This window comes from Artemia franciscana, chromosome 5 (assembly GCF_032884065.1).
Source record: "Artemia franciscana chromosome 5, ASM3288406v1, whole genome shotgun sequence".
In the NCBI taxonomy this organism is placed as follows: Eukaryota; Metazoa; Arthropoda; class Branchiopoda; order Anostraca; family Artemiidae; genus Artemia; species Artemia franciscana.
The window spans coordinates 19,479,479-19,502,101 of NC_088867.1; the positions used below are offsets into that span (position 1 = coordinate 19,479,479).

Here is a 22,623-nt window from a genome sequence, read left to right on the forward strand (position 1 = left end):
GATGAAGTATAATTTGGTCAAAACAAGAAAATTTCTCTTTGAATATTTTGAATGTAACAAGAATATGCTTTCATCGATAAAAATAAAGACAATCTGTGAGGAGCTATTACGCTATAATTTTAATTGTCATTTACGAATTTTTTTTGAAAAGCAAGTAAGAGCCATATTAAGACCGAAATGAGCAGATAATAAGTCCCATAACAATTCAGCTTTAAAACGAGTAAAAGTCCTAGGAACGAACAAATGAAACATTTAAATTTAAAATTGAGAATAAATACCGCCTACTTGGCCCTCTAAAAGCTAGAGTTTCATTTGTGGTCAGACAAAAAAAATCTGCTTTTTTGCTTTTTTTGTGATCCCATTTTTGGAGGTTCTATCTTCCCAATTTCAATATTTTCTTACATTAGAGTCTCCTCGTCTCCAAGAATTATAATTGTCAGTTACAGACTGGCCAGAAACAAGAAATATTATTTGGACTGGTTTGACCCGGCCTATAAGATCTCTATTGCCCTCCCCTGCTTTATAAAATATCAGTTCTATTTAACTTGAGACCTGTCGTATTTAACTTGTTCTATTCAGTCCTATTTAACTTGGGAGAGTAAAAAAAAATATCATGTTTGGCCAATTTTTTGATGGCCCTACCCAGTCTAAAAATATGTGTCTTCATTAGAATTGTTCTGATCCAGGGACTTAGGAATATAATTATCAAGCACTTTGGAAAAAGATTGTTTTTGGGCATGTTGATCTCTTTATTTAAGCAGCATGGTATTATCTTTTTGTGCATTGTGGTCTCCTAACCCAGGTACTCAATGATGCAAGGTTCAAAACGTCAGTAAAAACACAGTTGGACCTTTTTCATAGAGGAACCTACCCAAACCCAAATTTATCTAGTGAAATAGATTGAGGATATATACTTCAAGCTAATTCAAGCTCATCTGAAAAAGAGTTTTCTGCCTTTGACCCAATGTTTTTTTCTTGTGCGTTGGGATACCCCATCTTCATCCAGGGACCCATGGGGCTTAAGTTTAAAACCGCTCAATGCTAGAAGAGCTTTTCGCCCATTGTTTAGCATCAGAGAGTCCCGGCCAACCTCCCATTCCCCAAAGAAATTTCAAGTCCCCTTGTCTTACTAAACAATCTCTGAAAGTTTCATGCTGATCAAGAAACAATGTTTTCTGACCTATTAGTGGGTCCCCTTTTTGGGTGCCTCTGTCTCCATCTTAAAACTTTTTGCCCTGTTAGGTTAGCTTCTTCTCAGAGACTTATAGGACCAGTTTCTGAATCGTCTGAGGAAAGTGTTCCCTTACTTTCTAAATATGACCATTATACGAGAGTGATTCATCCACAACAATACAAAGAAATCAAACAGCTGACATCCTACATATTGAAAGACCCCCAACTTCAACTGAAAATGTCCAATTGAAGATAACAATTTCAGACAGTCCAAAAACCACAAAATCAACTTATCATAAGTACTAGGAATGTTGTTGCACGTCATCGAGATAAGAATCCTCTGCATAGTATTCGACAATAAGTAACCAACAATTCAGTCGTTTTTGCACACACAAAAGGAGCTTCACAAGCACCAAACTACAAGAAGGATGATCATTGACATAAATCAACAATAATAAAGGGCGTGAAATATAATCTAGGGGCACAGCACATCTAACAAGCAATGGTTGAGATATTGGGCCAGATACTTTATTCATTGTGAACGACCAGAAAGGAAAGTACAAATTAAATCAAGAAATCTTTCGTTAACTCCATATCTTTGATACTTGTAAAAGACAATGAAGTAACCAACAATTGAGTCGTTTTTGCACCCACAATTGGAGCTCTGTCATAAGCAAATATTGATAGAGAAATATTTATCTTATTTTTGTGTAGCTTTAAGCCTTTTTCAAGAGCGTCCGAAGAGAAGAAAGAAGATCATCGAAGTAAATCAAGAATAATAAAGAGATTAAAATCGTGAACAACTAGAAAGGAAACTAATAATTAAAATTAGAAATATTTCGTTAAATCCATATCTTTACAACTTTTAAATAAGTATAGAATGATCAACAGTATCGGTAGAGTTAATATTGTCTGAAAATATTGTGGCAACTTGGTAACCTTTATCAAAAGTTTGATTTATAAAAAATAGTTAAATATGCTATTGCCTGTTCTTTATTCATTCATTCCTTTCCTAAAATCAAACTGCTTAGGATGTAATAAACTAAATTTCTCAAGGTGTTCATAAAGTCTATTATTAATTCACTTTTCAATTATATGGCTTAATGGGGGCAAAAACTAAAAAAGATCTATAATTTGATACACTAGTCCTGTCACCTCCATTAAATAAAGGTATTACATCTACTATCTTAAAATAGCCAGGAGAAGTGCGTGCTTTAAAGCAAGAGTTAATCTATCGACAAAATCTTCCAGAACGACTGGTAGAACGTATGTTATTACTTTCAAATTTAATACCTCCAGCTGAACTTGACTTCATAATATGGACAATATTACTCATTTCCAAGCAACTCGTTGGCCTTAAATGGAACAAAATATCAATATCTGCTGGTTAAAATCTCTCAAAAGAAACATTCTCTGGTGGCTGAATTATATTTGGGAAATATTCACAAAATACTTCAGAAATCTTCACAGGGTCCATTAAAAGGTTACCTTCTCTATTTCTTATAACGTGAGATTTACCGGGTTAAGGGTCACCACCCACGCTTCCAGTAATTTGTCATGTCTTCCTAGTAGAACATTCAGTTTTTTAAAGGAAAATACAAGGGAACTTATACAGTAATTTTGTTAAAGTTTCAGGAAAATAGAAAAATAAATCCTATTATAAAGTCATGTTTCGCTTCCACTTCGAAAGTTTTCCAGTGTGCCATTCAATTTTTTTTCTGACTCTCAGAAGACCAAATTAACCGTCGATTGGTTTTCTTAAGAAAAAAAAATATGTTTCTTTCTCCACGGTTGCCAGATAGCCAACACCATTCTCGGTGTCTGATCGCAATGCTACCATGATTTACAGTTGGCAATGTTTTTTTGGCACTGACTGTCATCAAGGCTCACAATGTTTAACTAAGAAAATAGGAAGAAGACTAATTAAGCCAGAAAAAAGATATAAATCTATACCAAAGAGAATAGATTATATAGTGTACATCAATAAAAAGCATAGATCTATACCAAAGATATAAATCTATACCGAATATTTTTTGCTAATCCTGTCAGCAACAAGTATAATTTTTGCTGAACGGTACTTATTACCAGATAGGAGTATGAATATATTGAGAAATGTAATCTAACTGATTTTCATGGTTTCATGGTTCCTGGATCCGTTTGCTCAAAAACATTACCAACATTAATGAAAATTGACCAGTAAGGTTGTTCACCTTAATTGCTCCTAAATCGTTTAAGCTTGGTGTAATTTACTTTCTCTCTCTTTCTTCACCAAATACAAATACAAATTACGTCATTTATATATTTTGGGTGTGGCACTGTGCCATAGTTACATCGGTCATTACCTTCCACTTTTTTTTCTTTTTGTGTACGGGTATATAAGATGAAAAACATAGTCAACATTTATCATATCTTATTTAAATTTTATCCAGTTATTAATTTTTGTACATATCATGGCTAAATTGCTTGTAAGTACTTATGATTCCATTTAATAATTTACGAAAAATAAATAGTAGGTCATTCCAATCTCCGAGATGATTTGATGAGAATTATAGTCATAACAATGTTGATAGGATAAAAATGAGTTATCTCCGCTCAATTTAGCCGCAATGATCGGTGGCTCGGAACTTCGCTCATCGATGCCACTTGATTTATTCGATCGGTGCCTTGATTTGGTATAAACGCCCCTCGCATGACATTATTCTGAGTCTAGTTTTTCTTTATTTTATTTTCCGTACATTTTCGGCATATTTCTACTGCTAATAACTCTACCTTAAAATCTTTGGTTATTCGACATAATCTTCGTTCTCTATCTTTAATAGTTTAGCCTTTTAATCAGTGTATGGATATACGTATGATGCGATTCATAGTAATTAATTCAGTAAGGAGCGATTCGGCTCAATAGTAACCGAAACTCTAAGAAACAGAGATTTGATGATAATAGATAAATCAAAAGAATCAAACTTTGATGGGTATTTAAAACATATAAAATCCACCAATTTTAATCTTACCCATCAAAAGTTATGAGCCTGAGAAAATTTGCTTAATTTTTGAAAACGGGGGAAACACCCTCAAACATACAGTGATCTTAATGAAAATCACACATTAGATTCAGCACATCAGAGAACCATACTGTAGATGTTTCACGCTCCAATATACAGAAATGTGGAATTTTGCAATTTTCCATGAATAAATTTCTCGCGGGGAAACGGAGTTTTCTGTGGATGACGAGCCAGATTTCCCGGCATTATTTAAAAAACAATCAGGAATTAAAAAAAAAATAGTTTTTTTTCAACTTAAAATAAGGAGCAACAGTATAACTTAAAACCATTTTGTATATGAGGGGGGTTGTCCCCTCCTCAATACCTCATTCTTTACGTTAAAGTTTTCTTAGAACTTCTAAAACGGCTTATTATTCTAATTAAACGTCCCTTGTTTTTCAGGATTTATTCTTAAATAAGTCGAACTAAAGTCAAACTTTAGCGTAAACAGTGAGGTATTGAGCAGTGGACAACCTCCCTCGTATACGTAATAGTTCCTGTTTATTTTAAGTTTTACTGTTGTTCCTAACTTTCACTTGAAAAAACTTGTTTCTTATTCTTAAATAACATGTAAAAGTAAGGTTTTCTTTGTATAAACTAGCTAGGTTTTTATATTATTACGAGCTTGTTAACGCTTATCGTCACTTCTGTCACTTACTAAGGCCAACAGTCCCGCCTTTTAACTTGAATGACTTCATTCAAAGTTAAGTTTTGTGGATTATTATTTTTTCGTTGTTTTTTTTCCTTTCTATTGCTAAAAACTGCGTCAAGGACAAGGGTTCAGAATTGTTCTGCCAGATTTTCTTTTCCCAGCTTCGATACAGTAGCTGTTTTATCCGTGCAGAGAAACATTCATAGACACGCGTTTGATATTATATCCATGCAAAACAGTGGCTTTGTCATCTGTTTCCCGAGCCAAGTGCTGGTCAATTTGCTCTCCATGTTCTCAAGCCTCAGTCATTACCCATAGGTTCATCAAACAGTTTGTGGTAACAAACTGTAAGTAAGGAGTGACTCGGCTCAATAGTAACCGAAACTCTAAAAAATGGAATTTTGATACCAATAGATATGTCAAAAGAATCGTCTTTTTCTGCTGATTTCAAATAAACATATTTCATTAAGTTTACCATCAGATTAAACGTATCAGAGAACCCAACTGCATAAGTTTCAAGCTCCTATCTGCGAAAATGTGGAATTTTGTAATTTTTGTCAGAAGAGAGACACGGATGTGTGTTTATTTGTTTGTTTTTTTTTCAGAGGTGATCGTAATGATCCAGTGGTCCTAGAGTATTGAAAGAGGGCTCATTTGAACAGAAATTAAAAGTTCTAGTGCCCCTTTAAGTGACCGAAATAATTGGAAATGCAACTAGGCCACCTCCGCCATCCCTTTTCCCCACAACTGTTTGACCAGAATTTTGAGATAATCATTTTGTTCATCATAGTTGAAAGGCAAAATAACTATGCATTTGGGTATAACATGACCCCCTACCCCTACACAGTTCCAGGGAAAGGGTCTTTAAATTATGAAATTTGCCCATTGTTTACGCATAGTATTTGTTATTGGGATGCATGCACACATTTTCGGTTGGGGGACCAATTTTTTGCAGGGGATTTTTTAATGGGGGAATTTTCCATGAAGAGGGAAGTTTCCAGGGAATGATCTTGTCAGGGCGAATTAAACACTGCGGAGTCACCAGAATTCTTATACAAAATTCTTTGTATATGTCTTGCTTTTTTCCCCGTCTCAATTCTACGCGCGGAGTGGTTAAGAGTGACTGTATGGGGTAAATTTTCATCGGGATTGAATTGTCTCGAGGATATTTCCGTGCAGAGGGGTTTTCTCCGTGGACGTGGTGCCATATTTGGAGGTATTATTTTTTCTTTTAAATAAGAAATTAAATAAAACAAATTTTTTTTTACTGAAAGCAAGAAGCAACATTAAACCTTAAAACGAACATAAATTATTGCGTGGGCTGCCCCCTCCTCAGCACCTCACTCTTTACGCTATAGTTTGAATGCTATCCCAACTCTTTAAGAATGACTTCTGAAACACAAGGGCCGTTTAATTAGAACAATAAGACGCTTTTTTTAAGTACTAAAAAACTTTAGCGTAAAAAGCGAGGTGTTGATGAAGGGGAAATCCTCATCATATACGTTGTAATTTCTGTTCGTTTTAAGTTTTAATGTTGATCCTTACTTTTAGTTGAGAAAAGTTGTTTTTAAGTTTTACTTACTTCAAAATAGGCTCCTCGAACTATTGGCAATGGCAATCGCTACTGTCATTACAAATCATTTTTTTTTTTAGAATTTTCTTTTCCAATGAATACTGAAACCTTTAATTTTTTAGCTTGAAGAGTTTACATTTTTTTTTTTTTTTTTTTTTTTTTTTTTTTTTTTTTTTTTTTTTTTTGCGTGTGTGTGCAAATACTCAACGGAGAGATGAAACCGTTTACAGCAATGAAGGGTATGGAAATACCTGCCAATAATCATCGAAGCCTTCAAGGGGGGGGGGAACTGTTTATAGAATTCGATCTTTAGAAGGACTGCTACAGTTGTATGCTTTGTTTATTTATCTCCCGGGGCGACCAGCTATTGATTCAGCTATCTTAGGAAACTGAAAGGTGTTTGTAAGTATGCATTGGATTGGTGGCGCTTCTTGACTTTAAGGTCCTGGCATTAGCCATGCAGTGTTTTCGAACTAGCTTCGAACACAACTACAGCTGAGTTCGGACTCTGGATCCCATAGCTGAGATCAAATCCGCTGTGACGCTACCGGACCAAAATCCTCATTAGAACGAACGCTTTGAGTTCTAGTACCATATTGAAACAAAAGAAGAAATCAAATCGCACAAAACTTATACTTTTAGCCATATTATGCATCGAAACAACAATGTCAGTTTGAATATCGTCAAAATCAACCTAACGGTCGGAGAAGCAGGGGCGTCACTTCTAGAAGAGGAAGAGTTCCTACCCCTTTTTAATATGCTCAGTAAATCTATTTTATTAGATTAATGACTCTAAATAATGAATTGGCTCACTTGTACCGCGTCATCGAAATCTCAAGGCTTGGGTCAGTCGAATTTTCATAGCATGACGAATTTTCATAACGGACTCAGCTCACTTTTGCACTGAGTCAAAAATTTGCTGATTTCACACCACGGCACCAAAATTCTGCAGTTTGAACTTGAGATATTTTGTTGCATCAAATCCGGACTTGTTTTTGCACTGACTAAGTACTTGCTTGTTTTCACAACGAATCAAAACTTACCTCACTTTTGCACCATGTTATAACTTAACTTGTTTTTGTGCTATTTCAAGACTTTTCATAAGAAAAAACTTTTACAAGTTTAAATCACATTAACCCAAAAATAAACTTGCAACGGATGAAATGGAGCAATTCATTGAGGTACCATGTCACGTTAAAAATCACTCTATCTCTTGTATTATAAACTTTTTTAGTTTGGGTAGCCAAACTATTTAAAACTTATTAGAGGATTAGACTGTATTGGCATAACTTTTAGAGCTTGGAAATGAGATCCGATAAAGTGACATAAAACTAAAGGCCAACATATACCTTCCTGGAAATATTTAAAACCATTACACTTTTCCTATTGTTTGCAAGATGGAAATATTAAGATCAGATTTAATGAGACATATGTCATTAGAAAGTTTATTCTTTTTATATTTTGTAGATTGGGAAACTGAAAATTAAAGAAAAATTTAATAAATCGTTGCTTTAACAATAGTTCAACACGATACTTTTCATTCCATGTGTAATCTATTACTTAGCTAATTTTTTAGGCAATAGTATAATAACTGCTCGGACTGTGGAGTGCTAGATGTAAATTCTGACTTTTTTTCTGGGAAATTAGTATGATTTTTTACTCTTTTCAGATTTCTTGCCTTTGGCTTTCACTTCGAAGCTTATTTTTAAGGTCTTATTTGATATGTATATATGGCTATATATAAGACTATATATGGTCTTGTATGGTGTGAAAGCGTCTATGGAGCCTTACTTTGTAAGTGCGATAATAAAAGCAATAGTTATACAATTTTTAGCACTGGCGTAAATTAGAATTGGTGAAAGATCAATGGAGCCTTGTACCTTCCCCAGTCCTAATTTGTGACCCTCCTCCATATTTAAAAAAATATTCTTTAGGGGGAGGGGTATTTCCGTTGAAAATTTCACTGAAAAAATGAAAAACTTGTTTTCCTCGCCTAGATATTAGTAAGTACTTTCTCCCTTCCCTGCTATATTTTCATGAAGTGTTAGCAGTGAGTTTCAGACTCCCATTAGATCAATGTAGATCAACCATGGAACGTCCGTTTTTACTCATTTTATTTCAGATTGCCTTTCTTGCTCTTCTTGGACTTGTGTATGGTAACCAGATCGTCTATACGATTCCCCAAGCCCAACCATTTTATACACCATTCAGTTTACTCAGGTACGGAGCTGCACCATACCCACATCCTTATTATGGATCAGGTTCTTTGATTCCTGTTGGACCTGCACCATTAGTGCACATTCCAACCAAGACTGTAACTAAGATTGTACCAGTGCCTGCTGCACCAGCACCAGTGAAGTATTATAGAGGATCTCACGGGTATTCTTACGGGAAGACTGAGCCAGGAAGCTACTCACATGTTTACTCTAATCAATGGCATTAAGTAATTTGAGCTGGTTATTTGTTGTTTAAGTTATTATCTTTTTCATTAAATTAATTTCAATTATTATTTGTAAACTTGGATGAGGAGGTCTATTCCTTTACTACGATTAATAAAAAAAAAAAAACTTTCCACAAAAGAAATTTTCTAAAAAAGTAAATTCCATATGAAACTTAAGATCAGGAGAAATAGAAACCTACAATAAATTAAATTTAAAACAACCAGATATTACTATTAAAGAATAAATGAAATCGAAAACGAACAGGAATTAAATAAGCAATCATAGAAATAAAACATACAACAGGTACTAATATAGGTGACTAGATATGTGTAAAAATGAGTAAAGCATAAGTTGAATATGCAAATCAAGCTTAAAACGAACAAAAATATTTTGCAATTGAGGCATAAATGAAACGCAAAACGAAGAGAAATCAAATAAAACAATCATTGCAAGGAAACGACCAGTGGTTACTAATATTAATGAGTAAATGGATCTTAAAACGAGTGGAACTTAAATTGAATATGCAGATCCAGCTTGAAACGAACAAAAATCTTTACAAAGAAGAGTTTGGGTTTTGCCTCCTTTTTTCACTGTAAAAGTCTAAAACCTACTACGTCATTGGCGCTTTACTGAAAACTATGCATGTCTTGAACAGTATTGAAAAGTACAAATTAAAGCAAACTGAATGGTTGATATATAATGCTATTGATTTTTGAGAGTTCGCCAGTTCAAGATTTTATTTCACTGTGATTTCATTTTCTTTTTCAATGCTGTAATAACTGGAAAATAAAATATTTGTAATATAATTCGCTTTCAGTGAAGCACCAATGACGTAGTAGCCTCTATAATTTTACACTTAGGGAAGGGGACAGTATCCAAACTCTTGTTTATAGTGAAGTTATATTTGTCTTGGACAGTTTTAGAAAGAACTAATAAAATTAAACTAAATATTTAATATAATGATATTAATTGCTGAAAGCTCATCAGTTCAAAATTTGATTTTACGTAATTTTTATGTTTGTTGTCAATGTGGTAATAAGTACAAAAAAATATTGGTAATGTAGTTCGTTTTGACGAAGTAGTTTTTAGACTTTTACAGTGAAAGGAGGCAAAACTCAAACTCTTCTTCGTAGAGAATTTTGTTCTTTTCAAGCTGGATTTGCATATTCAGTTTAACTTTCACTCGTTTTAAGATTTATTTACTCATTTATATTAGTGACTATTGTGTGTTTGTTTGCTATGACTGTTTATTGTATTTCTGTTTGTTTTGGGTCTCATTTCTTCCTTAGTAGCAGTGCTGTTACTTACTTGAAGTACTTTTACTTGAAGTACTACTTGAGTAAAAATTTCCATTACTTGTACTTATACTTAAGTAAAAACTCTATGGTGTACTTATTACTTAATACTTAAGTATGATTACGAAATACTTATTACTTAAGATACTTTTAATGTACTTGTTTTTCAAATACTTTACCTTTGACAAGAAAATTTTGTGTGTGCGTGCTTCGGCAATGTACAAGAAAACATCACTTTTAAATTTAGAGCAAACTCAGATATTGGTTTTGTGTGTGTGTGTGCTTTGGCAATGTACAAGAAAACATTACTCTTTAGATTTAGAGTAAACTCAGATATAGCTCCATGCCCTATATCTGGATATGAAATAAGGTATTTGTTTTTGACCAAAAAAATTATAGTATGATTAACACTTGGTTTAATTTTTGTTTAAAAGTTATATAAAAAAGAAAATTGAAATTATTTCACAGTTCACTGGTCAACAGTGAGCTCAAATCCCTTGTTTTGTGCTAAATGTTGCATACTGTAGTCCATTTGGGCTTATATTTCTGACATTAGTGTTTAAGTTTTGTCATCTCGTCAACTGAACCAGATTTCTACCATTTCATCATCTTCAGGACCATATTATTGGTAAAACAACTGAAGCTATGAATCTTTGCCCATCTAAATGTTGTCTGAAATAAACAAGTCTAGGGAATTCTAGCTAGATCCAATGCAGTGCTATTTGGTCAAATTTGTTCCAGCAAATTCAGGTATTTGGACGAATCTGACTTCAGATTTGTCACTCCATTCATAAGTTATAGGCCCTACCAAATTAAAAAAAGACTCAACTTTCTTAAGACTTGAAACCCTCTCCCCCTCACCCTATTTGATAAAGGGGTTGTGATATCAGAACTTGATATGAGCCCTGATCTTAGGCATCTTTGGTCTAGTTTTCATTCGAATCCGTTACTCCATTTGCCAGTTATACTAAATTAAACAAAAAACTTAAATTTTTCAGGAATTAAAACTAACTCCCCCTTGTTAAATTTGAGCTAGGGTCTTTATATCCAAACTTGATTTGTCATGGTCTTAGGTCTCTTTGGTTCAATTTTCATTCAGATCACTTTAGTTACAAGTTACACTGAATTAAACGAAAAACTCTTATTAGCAACTCTCCCTCTGTTTTATTTGAGATAGGGTCTTCATCTTTGAACTTGATGTGTCTCATGATCCTTGGCACCAAATCAGGCCATCAAAATTGTCATCCAAATCCAACCAGCGGTTCTCCCCTTATAAGTGATTACACAGACGAACGGATGGATTTTGCAACGTCTTAGGTAGCCATGTTGGTTAATTGGATCCAAAAAAAGGAAAAAATGGCATATCATCATCCAGGTATCATCACCTATTTGGATAGTGGAAAATATCCATCAAGATAGGTTTTTGAGATCTGTCCACCCGTCTGTGCAATCGAGTATAGCGGGAAAACCGCCAGTCAGATTTGTATTAAAATTGAACTATTTGGATTAAAATTGAGCTTAATTAGGGCGATGGGGCCTTAAGTGTTAAAAAAAAATTCGAGTTTTTCATTTAATTCACTGTAACTTGCAAATGGAGAGATGAATTTCGATGAAAATTGAAAAAAGATGCCTAAGAGTATGATATGTATAGATTTCTGAGATGGAGACCCAAGCTTAATTAGGGTGAGGGGGTGGGGACTTTAAGTGCTAAAAAAGTTGAGTTTTTTGTTCGACTCAATTTAACTTGTGAATGAAGTAATGGATCTCAATGAGAGTCAAGCCAAAGATGCTAAAACCATAAGACACATAATGTTTGGAGATGAAGACCCTAGCTTAATTAGGGGGAGGGGGCTTTAAGTACAAAAAAAATTGAGTTTTTCATTTAATTCAGTGTAACTTGCGAGAGATTGATGGATCTCAGTGAAGATTGAACCAAAGGTGCCTAAGACCGTGACAGGCATCAAGTTTTGAGATGAAAACCCTAGCTCGAATAGAACGAGGGGGAGTGAGTTTTAAGTGCTGCAAAAAGTCAAGCTTTTGGTATAATTTAGTATAACTTGCAAATGGAGCAACGGATCCAAATGAAAGCTAGACCAATGATGACTAGGATCAGGGCTCATATCGAGCTCTGATATCACAAGCCCTATCTAAAATAGGGCGAGGGGGAGGGTTTTTCAAGTTTTAAGAAAGTCGAGTTTTCCTTCAGTTTAGTAGGGCCTGTAACTACTTCCACCCATGGCTTGCCCAAAGCCTGGAAATAACCCTTTTCCAAAATAAGTCATACTGAAGCCAACCTTCAACCAAATATTCCATCCCCAGAGAAAAATTACTTTGTATGGCACTTGGTATTTACCAAGTGACATACAGTGATCACAAATTCTGTCGGTCTGTCAGTCCCGGTCTTGCTAGCTTAGGCCCTTCCAGATAAGCTAGGACAATGAAATTTGGCTGGCGTATCAGGGGCCAGACCAGATTAAATTTGAAATAGTTGTTTTTAAGGTTCGACCATCTAGGGGGGGAGTGGGAGGACAAAGTTAGATCGGATCTTAATTAAATTTGAAATTTAGAAGGATATCATGTCTCAGAGCTCTTATTTTAAATTCGTACTGGATCAGGTGACATTGGAGGGGGAAACCCAAAATCTTCGAAAATGCTTAGAGTGGAGGGATTGAGATGAAACATAGTGGGAAAAATAAGCACAAGTCCTATATACGTGATTGACATAAACAGAACGAATTCACTCTCTTTTGGGGAGTTGGGGGGAGGTTAATTCTGAAAAATTAGAAAAAATTAGGTATTTTTAACTTACGAAGGAGTGATCAGATCTTGAATTTCATCGGATGGAATTTCATATTTAGAATGATCTCGGAACTCGGATCTCATGTTTTATATCCCGACTGGATCCAGTGTCATTGGGGGGATTTGGGGGGGGGACAGGCAATCTTGGAAAACGCTTAGAGTGGAGTGATCAGGATGAAACTTGGTGGGATGAATAAGCACAAATCCTAGATACGAGATTGACATAACTAAAATGGATTCGCTCTCTTTGGGGGAGTTGGAGGGGGTGTTAATTCGGAAAAATTACAAAAACTGAGGTATTTTTAACATACAAAGGAGTGATCAGATCTTGAATTTCATCGGATGAAATTTTATATTTAGAAGGATCTCGAAACTTGGATCTCATGTTTTAAATCCGGACCGGATCCAGTTTCATTGGGGGGATTTGGGGGGGACTGGGAATCTTGGAAAACGCTTAGAGAGAAGTGATCAGGATGAATTTTGGTGGCATGAATAAGAACAAGTCCTAGATACGTGATTGACATAACTTAAATGGCTTGGCTCTCTTGGGGGAGTTGGAGGGGGTGTTAATTCGGAAAAATTAAAAAATTGAGGTATTTTCAATTTAAAAGTGGGTGACCGTTCGTGAGGTATTTTTGAATTTGATATTAAGAAGGAACTCATGTCTCAGATCTCTTATTTTAAGCTCCGACCAGTTCTGGTGACATTAGGGGAGAGTTGGAGGGGGAAACCGGAAATCTTGGGAAACACTTAGAGTGGAGAGATCGGGATGAAACTTGGTGGGTAGAATAAGCAAATGTCGTAGATACGTGAATGACGAAACTGGACTCGATCCGCTCTATTTGGGGTAGTTAGGGGGGTCCAGTACTTTGGCGAGTTTGCTACTTCTGGACGTGCTAGGATAATGAAAATTGGTAGGCGTGTCAGGGACCTGCACAAATTGACTTGATAAATTTGATTTCCCCGATTCAACTTTCTGGGGGAGGGGGCTGAAGGGAGAGGAAAAATTAGAAAAATGAGCTATTATACTTGCGAGTGGGTGATCGGATCTTAATGAATTTTTATATTTAAAAGGACCTTGTGTCTCAGAGCTCTTATTTTAAATTCCGACCGGCATTAAGCCTCTGATTTTTCTTTTGAATTAATCTATTGATTCTTATAATTTTGCTAGAGCTCATGCCATATGAGCTCTTGGCTCTTCCGACCTCGTCGCAAGTGCCATATGAGCTCTTAGCTCTTGTTTTATTCCTTTTTTCTCAGAAGATTTTCGAATTAGTCTCATGTTTTGAATTTTCAATCTCATGGATTGAAAATTGCTGCTAGAAATAGATAGGTTACAACTTCTGCCGTATTGTCTTCTAGTATATTTAAATATGTGCTTGCATCGTGCTGTGTCCCCTTAAAAGTTCTGTTTTTTACGGTAATATTGGTTTGTCTTCTGTTGCATATGCAGACGACGTTCTTCTTGTTGCCCGGGCTCACCGTGGACTACTTTCCAATTTTACTATATTAACCAATGAACTGTTTAAGATTGGACTGTCAGTTAATGAGTCTAAATGCGAGTTTATTTGTTTTAATAGCCCTTATGCGGTCGCTCCATTCGTTGCTGCGACTGCAATTCTGCCATGTTCTTTAGTTAGTTGGCTTGGTCTGTGTTTCGGTCCAACACTTTCCACTACCTTTTCATCCCTAGTGAATCAAGCCGTAAAAAACCTACGCGTCGTTTACGGAAAAATATCCCCTAACAAAAGCCCTTACAACCGCAACGGTTTGTGCATGATTTATAACGCTTTATGCACCGCTGTGCTTTTGTTTTTATCAGGCATGGCTCATCAATTTCGTGAGAAAAATTGCCATACTCTATGTGGGGCCTATTTCACATATTGCAAATTCCTGAAATTTGCTAGGAATCTATTTTGGTTCCTAGAAGGCACCAAAACAGAAAAAAAATAGCTCGATTTGGTTTAATAGATACGACTTCTTGGATTCAGTCTTCCAGTGATGATTTATGTAAAAAGACTATCTACTTTATTCACGTTCACGACCCTCTGCAGCCTTTTTTTCATATTGATTCTGGTTAATTAGTCCATGTTGTCTTTTTGTCAGTTTGATTTATAATACTCCGTATTTTGTGGGTTTTTTTTTACTTTTACGGATAATAAAGTTCATTCATTCATTCATTCAATCTGCAGTTTGACCAGCCGTATGGAATGCGTCTGAATCAGCGGGCTTGCTTCAGGTCCGTGATTTTGTAATATATGTTTGTAGGGAGTTTTACCGACCATCTGAATTGACTACACAGCATGCGGCTTGCTTGAGTGAAAACAAGCCAAAGGATATAGATGCCATACATTTTCATAGCGTGTCTGAAATTAAACTTGAAAACTGGAGGCAGTTTCCTTGTAAAGGTGCTGAGGGCGAGACTTGTCATCAAAGTGTGAATGACTCACGTGACTCCTTACTTTTAAATTTGAATTTTTTTTTGTTGCTAAGGTTTTTACTTATTGAATCAGAGAATGAACTACATTATTACCTTTTATCTGTTTTAAAGCCAATTCAAAGTTTATTTTTTTATTTTCAATATTTTTTCCACCATTTCGGCATGTTTCAGAATAACCCTGTATTTTTTCAAAGGTCTCAGATTTGACTGAACACTAATCGCCAGAGGTTCAACTCTATTTGCACTGTATTAATCCTTTCATGTGATCTGTCTGATCCAGTGAGAAGTTTTTTGACTGCACTTAATTTTTTTGAAAGTCTTTTTCTTTCAAGCCGTTGTGTTGAAAATTGGTTCAGATTATTTTTTGGACTTCCTTGGGTGTGTACCAGCCAAACAATGGAAAACAATACTTTCAATATTTTTTCCATCATTCCCACATGTTTCAGAATAACCCTGTATTTTTTCAAACGTGCCAGATTTGATTGAACACTAATCGCCAGAAGTACAACTCTACGTGCACTGTGTTAATCCTCTCATGTGATATGTCTGATAAAATGAAGAGTTTTTTAACTGCACTTAATTGTTTTGATAGTCTAAACGTAAGTTTCTTAAACGTAAGTTTCCAAGAGAGGAATGACAGGGGACATTTTATAGGCAAGGGAAGGGGCTAAGAAACCTTCAGAATGGCTTTAAAATAAGGTAGCATGGGCTTGATATCAGATATATATATATATATATATATATATATATATATATATATATATATATATATATATATATATATATATATATATATATATATATATATATATATATATATATATATATATATATATATATATATATATATATATATATATATATATATATATATATATATATATATATATATATATATATATATATATATATATATATATATATATATATATATATATATATATATATATATATATATATATATATATATATATATATTTATTTATTTATTTGAAAACCCGTCAATCATACGAAATGAAAAAGACGGAGCACGAACATATAAATATAAGAAAATATATAAGAACATATCAGAGGAGAAATAACTAGAAAGAGACTCAACTAATAAAAGGGCAAACAAAATAGCACTAAAATGAATAAAACGAAAACAGATCTATTTTAAAAGGAGACTATACCAATCGTGATCTACTATTTTAATATTGTGTCTTTTGATTACATTTTCAACTGCAACATGAGGGTCGGTTATGTGATACTTTTTAATGAGGAGTGAGTTTCTATACCAGAGAGGAAAACGTAGGAGGTATTTAGCAAAACGGAGGAAAAGTGCACGGATTTTAGACAATTCAGCCTTCGAGAATAGTATCCAAAATGGAGCCAGGTACAGAATATGAGGTAAAACAGTAGCGTTATATAGGCTGGCAAGGAGGGGGCGGCTAAAACGGAATTTAGCAGAGACTATGGAAGCATATGAGCCAGAGATTCATCGATTGAGGTGTTTGATCAGTAGAAGACGTGTATGCCTTAGAGACGAGCCAATAGGGACTCCGAGGTAATTTATGTGGTCAGCAGTACTCACGAGATTTTCACCAAAAAGCAGTGAAGGAACGTGTGGTGTTTTTTGCCAATTGAAGAGAACTATCTCGGTTTTCTCAGTGTTAAAACTGAGGCCAAGTTTTAGATATTCGGTTTTAAGCGTTTTAAAAATGTCAGAAGCTTTTTGCAATGTTCTACTTAAGTTCAAGACGTCGTCGGCGTAGCATACTAAGGAGGTGTCTATAGAGGAAAGAATGCATGAGGTTGGGCATTTATCTTGTGCTTGAAGAACATAATTATTGAACAAATGAGGGGAGGAGACAGCTCCCTGGCGGGCACCCTTCAAAACGGGGATCAATTTTTCATGAGGCCGGGGAGGCAAATTTTTGTCGGGAGGAAGCTTTAGGCGAATGGACAGCCTCGAGTACATATCACGTAGGGATCGAACTATGCAGGGATTCAGACCTCGTTGTGAAGCTTTTAATAACATTGCAGCGTGTATGAGTGAATCGAATGCACGGCTGATGTCATGACTAGCTAAGGCTATGCTCTCTCCAGAAAAATCCGCATCGATTAGCACACTCACTAGAGCCGTCAAGACATCGGCACAACCAGTGCGGCGCTTAAATCCGAATTGACGTGGCGGGGTGTAGCATTTAGTTTCCAGTTCATTAATGAATAGAAGCTCGAATAGTTTACATAAAGATGTGGTGACTGTAATGGGGCGGAAAGACGAGCATTTGATTTCATTTTTCCCTTTCTTCGGAATCGGGGTAAGATCTCCTACGCAGAAAGATGAGGGAACAACACCTTGCGTGAAGATCATCTGCATAAGAAGCGAAAGATGCATAGCGAGAACCGAACCACCATGTTTAATATGGATAGCGCTAACACGGTCAATTACGCAAGAAGACTTATTTTTCAACCGAAGAATTGCTTGAATAACGGACTCTAAACTGACAACAAAATCACCGTGCGGAAGCTTATCAAGGAACTCATCCAATTCTCTCTGGTACCTGTCTTCAAGCTGGGGGTTAGGAGCAGCAACTTCACTCGCATAATAGGAATACCAATCCTCGACGGGGATTTCAGACGGCGACAACAGAGGGGTAGGCTTTGCCAAAGATACAGACTTGAAAAGACAATTTCGATCATGTTTTGCACGGGCGGAATAGCTATCAACGAGATATATGCGGTGGAGGGAGAGTGCCTTCGAGAATCTACGCTTCGTAGTAAGTCTGATACTATTAATGGTACCAGATCTTGGGCGCCCACAATCTTTCCATACCGAAAACCAGAATTTTGCTCGATGACAAGCGGCCACCAGCGAATGATTTTTGGGCCATTTTTGCACCATCCCTTTACGAACTTTTACTTTACGTACCGCTAACCTCTCAGCATGAAGGAGAGCGTGACAAATTTCAGTACAATAAATATTGAGACAAATTAGGACTTCTTCTTTAGAGAGATCTTTCGGTTTTTGGAGGAGATTAAAGGGAATACGGATTTTATTAATAATTTCTTCTGTCGCCAGAGCAAATAGCTGCTTATCAGCCTTAAGCCAATCAAGACGAAATTTAGGCTGTTGAGTTTCCTGGCGGGTTTGGTGACCATTCGAAGAGACAATATGTACAGAAGACGAGACAGGAAGGTGGTCAGAAATTTGATAGTCCGTTACTAGCTAACATTTTGAACAGTTTAATTATGAGAAATAGCAACATGGTCTAGATTTGACACACTGGAGGAGCTGTGAATATATGTAAAATCCCTATCTTTTCCTACAACTGTAGCAGGTATGACCCGGCACTTTACACTCTACACAAAAAGAAAGTTTTGAGCAGGGAGCTTCGCGCGTGGAAATGTGCTCAAGCGAGCCACATTTTGAAAATGTTGATGGATTTTCACAGTTGGAAGCTAGATGGCCTATACTGTGGCAGTTAAAACAACGGCGCGGAAGGAAGATAAATTCTTGGGCTTGTAATTGTTCGTAGCCAATTCTAACCGAGTTTTCAAGGAAAACTTCAAGATCACTCCGCATCTGAAAATATACTTTATATGTTCTCGACTTTCCACACTGGGTTACCTTCGTACATTTTGGTATTAATTCTTCCAGCTTCGAGTGATCGATATCCTCCGGCACGCGCTTGACCACGCCGATATAAGCAGATTCTTTTAATGAGGCATTTAGACTTGGGCTTGATGTTTTCGTAGTTTCGACTATTTTTGTGGCTGCTGTCTTAGTTCGAACGACAAGTTTCCACTCGTTTTTGGTGCACTTTAATTCCGTAACGTCTTCCACAGAGTTCTGGCACATGGAGTCCAAGAAAACCTTGCGTTCGTTAGGGCCTTTAAGGTCAGTTGGTGGGTTATTCGCCATAACAGCGTATGACGGCTTTGAGGGGGATGCACAATTTAAGGATTGCTGAGAGGGCTTAGGCAGGCTCATTTGAGGGTGGGTTAGTGTTGCTAGAGCACCGTCCAACTTCCTAGACATTTCGTTTATTTTAGAAATAGCTTTGGCGCTAACGGCATCGCCTATTGCGGGAACAGGGGCTGAATATCACGAATTTAGGAATGTTCACTTTTTGCTTCGCGGCGTTTACTAAGGTTTTCGACATTTCGAGAATATTGTCCTCATGTTTGGCACGGATTACTATTCTATTAGGCTCATTAAGTTCTGTATGGAGAATTCGTTTAGCTAGTATAATTGTCTCATGATCGTAGTGGCCTACCGCTGATTTGATAATTGATTCCATTTTAATGCCATCGTTAAGCGCTCTGCTAATGAAGCTCAATACTGCATTTAATATCAGTTTCTCGCCCATCTTACGAGTCCCAAAGAAAATCCAAAAGCATAGTCCATTAAACCGGTTCTGACGTCAAAATCTTGATAGTTATTGTAGGTCAGAAATTCACTGTAGGTACTTATCAAGTTCAAAGTCCCAAGGTATTTGATATTTAAGTATCGATTTCAAATTCACGTAGTAAAAATGTCAATAGCAAATAAATCTAAACAATCGGATATACAATGTCTCTAGGGAAATCACACAGGTTGAAGCCTTATAATAAATGTCTCTAGGTAAATCACACAGGTTGAAGCCTTACTCAATTGAAAGGTTAATATCCAAAAAGAGGTGTTTACTGAACGAACTCTGAATAAGACTCAGGTTTGGGAAAAAAGAGCGTGGGGGGGACAGTTGTCATCGGATCTCTTTTGACTCTTAAAAAGTGATCTAGAACTTTTAATTTCCAATCAAATGATCATCCCTTCAATGACAATCATTATATGTGTTCCCAGGGCATAACTTACAACGCCCGTTCCCCCCAGGCCGTGATGGATTGTGTCGACCCCGTAGTTTTCATTATATTATCTTTGAACTATTTTTGAAGAATTATTTCCTCAAAGTTCTCATCGGATAGGTTTAAGGAAAATAGGGCGTGGAGGAGGAGGGGGGCTAATTGCCCTCCGATTTTTTTTTACTCTTAAACACTAAATTAGAAATTTCAATTTCCACTCAAATGAGCCCTCTTCAAAGTTTATACGAGCATCCCTTCCATAAGAACCATGTATGCCCCCAGAACATGGCTTACAGCGCCTGCCCCGGGCCTTTCACACAGGAGTTTTTCTTATTTGACCTTTGAACTATTTGTAACAAAATGGTTATATCAAATTTTTTGTCGGATGGGCTTGGGGGAAAAGGTGTGGGGAAGGGGGGCTAGTTGCCGCTGCATCTCTTTTGACTCTTAAAAAGTGAATTAGAACTTTCAATTTCCAATCAAATGAACCGTCTCTGAAGCTTATACGAGCATCCCTTTCATAAAAACTGTAAATCACCCCAGAGAATAACTTACAACGCCTAACCCCTTGCTCTGGGGCGTTGTGTTGAGAAGGGAGTTTTTGCTGTCTAATTTTTTAACTATCTTTAATAAAATGGCTATCTCAAAATCTGTACCGGATGGGTTTGGGGAAAAAATTGTAAGGGGGGAGGGGGCTAGTTACCTCCGATACGAACCATAGAAATATAGAACCAAGAACCATATATATCCCCAGGGCATATCTTAGAACACCTCCCCCCCCCCCCGGCCCTAGAGGTTGTATCGACACGGGAGTTTTCTCATCTGACATCTGAACTATTTTTAACAAAAGGACTATCTCAAAATTGGTGTCGGATGGCTTTGAGGAAAAAGCACGTGGGAGGGGGGGCTAGTTGTCCTCGGATCTCTTTTAACTGTTAAAAACCTAACTAGGGCTTTCAATTTCCAATCAAATGAGCCCTCTCTGAAGTTTATACGAGCTTCCCTTCCATAAGAACCATATGTACCCCTACGGCATAACTTAGCCTGCTCCCGGGTCTTGGGGGGTTGTGTCGACACCAGAGTTTTTGTTATCTGATCTTAGAACTATTTCTAACCAAATGGCTATTTGGGGGAAGGGGCAAGCCCGCTTAGGAGGGGCAAGTTGCCCTCCGATCTCCTTTGACTCTCAAAACCTAAACTGGAACTATACATGCATCCCTTCCACAAGAACCAGATATAGCTCCAGGGCATAACTTACAACTCCTGCTCCCGGGCCCCCAGGGGTTCTGTTGACCCCAGAGTTTTTTGTTATATAATCTTGGAACTATTTTTCAAAAAGTGGCTATCTCAAAGTTCTTATCTGATGGGTTTGAGGGGAAAAAGGCGGGGAGGGGGGGGGGCTAGTTCTCCTGCGATATCTTTTGACTCTTAAAGGTGAACTATAACTTTCAATTTTCGATCAAATGAGCCCTCTCTTAAGTTTATACGCGCATCCCTTTCATAAGAACCAAATATGCCCCCAGGGCATACGACTTACAACGCCTGCCCCCCCCCCTCCTCCGAGTCCCAGGGAGGTTGTGTCGACACCGGGGTTTAGGTTAGAGGATATTTGAACTGTTTTTAATAAAATGACTATCTCAAAATTCTTATCTGTTGGGTTTGAGGAAAAAAGCGCTTGGAGGGGGGGGGGCTAGTTGCCCTCCGATCTCTTTTGCCTCTTGAAAGTGAAATACAACTTTCAATTTTCAATCAAATTAACCCTCTCTGAAGTTTATATGAAGATTCCTTCCATATGAAATGCTTCTGAGAAAAAAAAGTAATAAAACATTGGAGCCGTATGGCCTTTACTATAGGCAACACTATAGCGTTGACTCTGATGAAATATGCACTGACATAGATAAGTTATGTCCCTCTAAATTAACAACTTAAAAACACAAAAACGCCTTGTGTTCAAAACCAACAGAACCTTTGTTTGCAGCTTCAGGCTGTGAGGTTGGTGACTTAGAAAATACATTTGCAGACCGACCAGAAATTTAGTATGTAAAATAGTACTAATTTTATTTTGACATGTGGACCAGGAACACCATCAGATGAGGGGTAGATTCATGGACCACCCCCATAGATTCTTCAGTTTTTGCTCTTTAAGCAATTTAATGTAAACTTTTTCTTGCATGAAACATACATATATATATATATATATATATATATATATTTATATATATATATATATATATATATATATATATATATTATATATATATATATATATATATATATATATATATATATATATATATATATATATATATATATATATATATATATATATATATATATATATATATATATATATATGGATGTATATAGTACCGGAAGACCAAAGGA

At 36.3% G+C, this 22,623-nt stretch overlaps 1 protein-coding gene across 1 annotated transcript; it reads left to right on the forward strand.

Moving 5' to 3' along the window:
• The first annotated feature begins 3,534 nt into the window (after nucleotides 1–3,534).
• LOC136027065 (uncharacterized) lies at nucleotides 3,535–8,945 on the forward strand. Its single transcript, XM_065703995.1, has 2 exons — nucleotides 3,535–3,638; nucleotides 8,559–8,945. Exons 1-2 carry the CDS (start codon nucleotides 3,624–3,626, stop codon nucleotides 8,877–8,879), a joined length of 336 nt encoding a protein of 111 aa, XP_065560067.1. The 5' UTR covers nucleotides 3,535–3,623; the 3' UTR covers nucleotides 8,880–8,945.
• The last annotated feature ends 13,678 nt before the right edge of the window (nucleotides 8,946–22,623 follow it).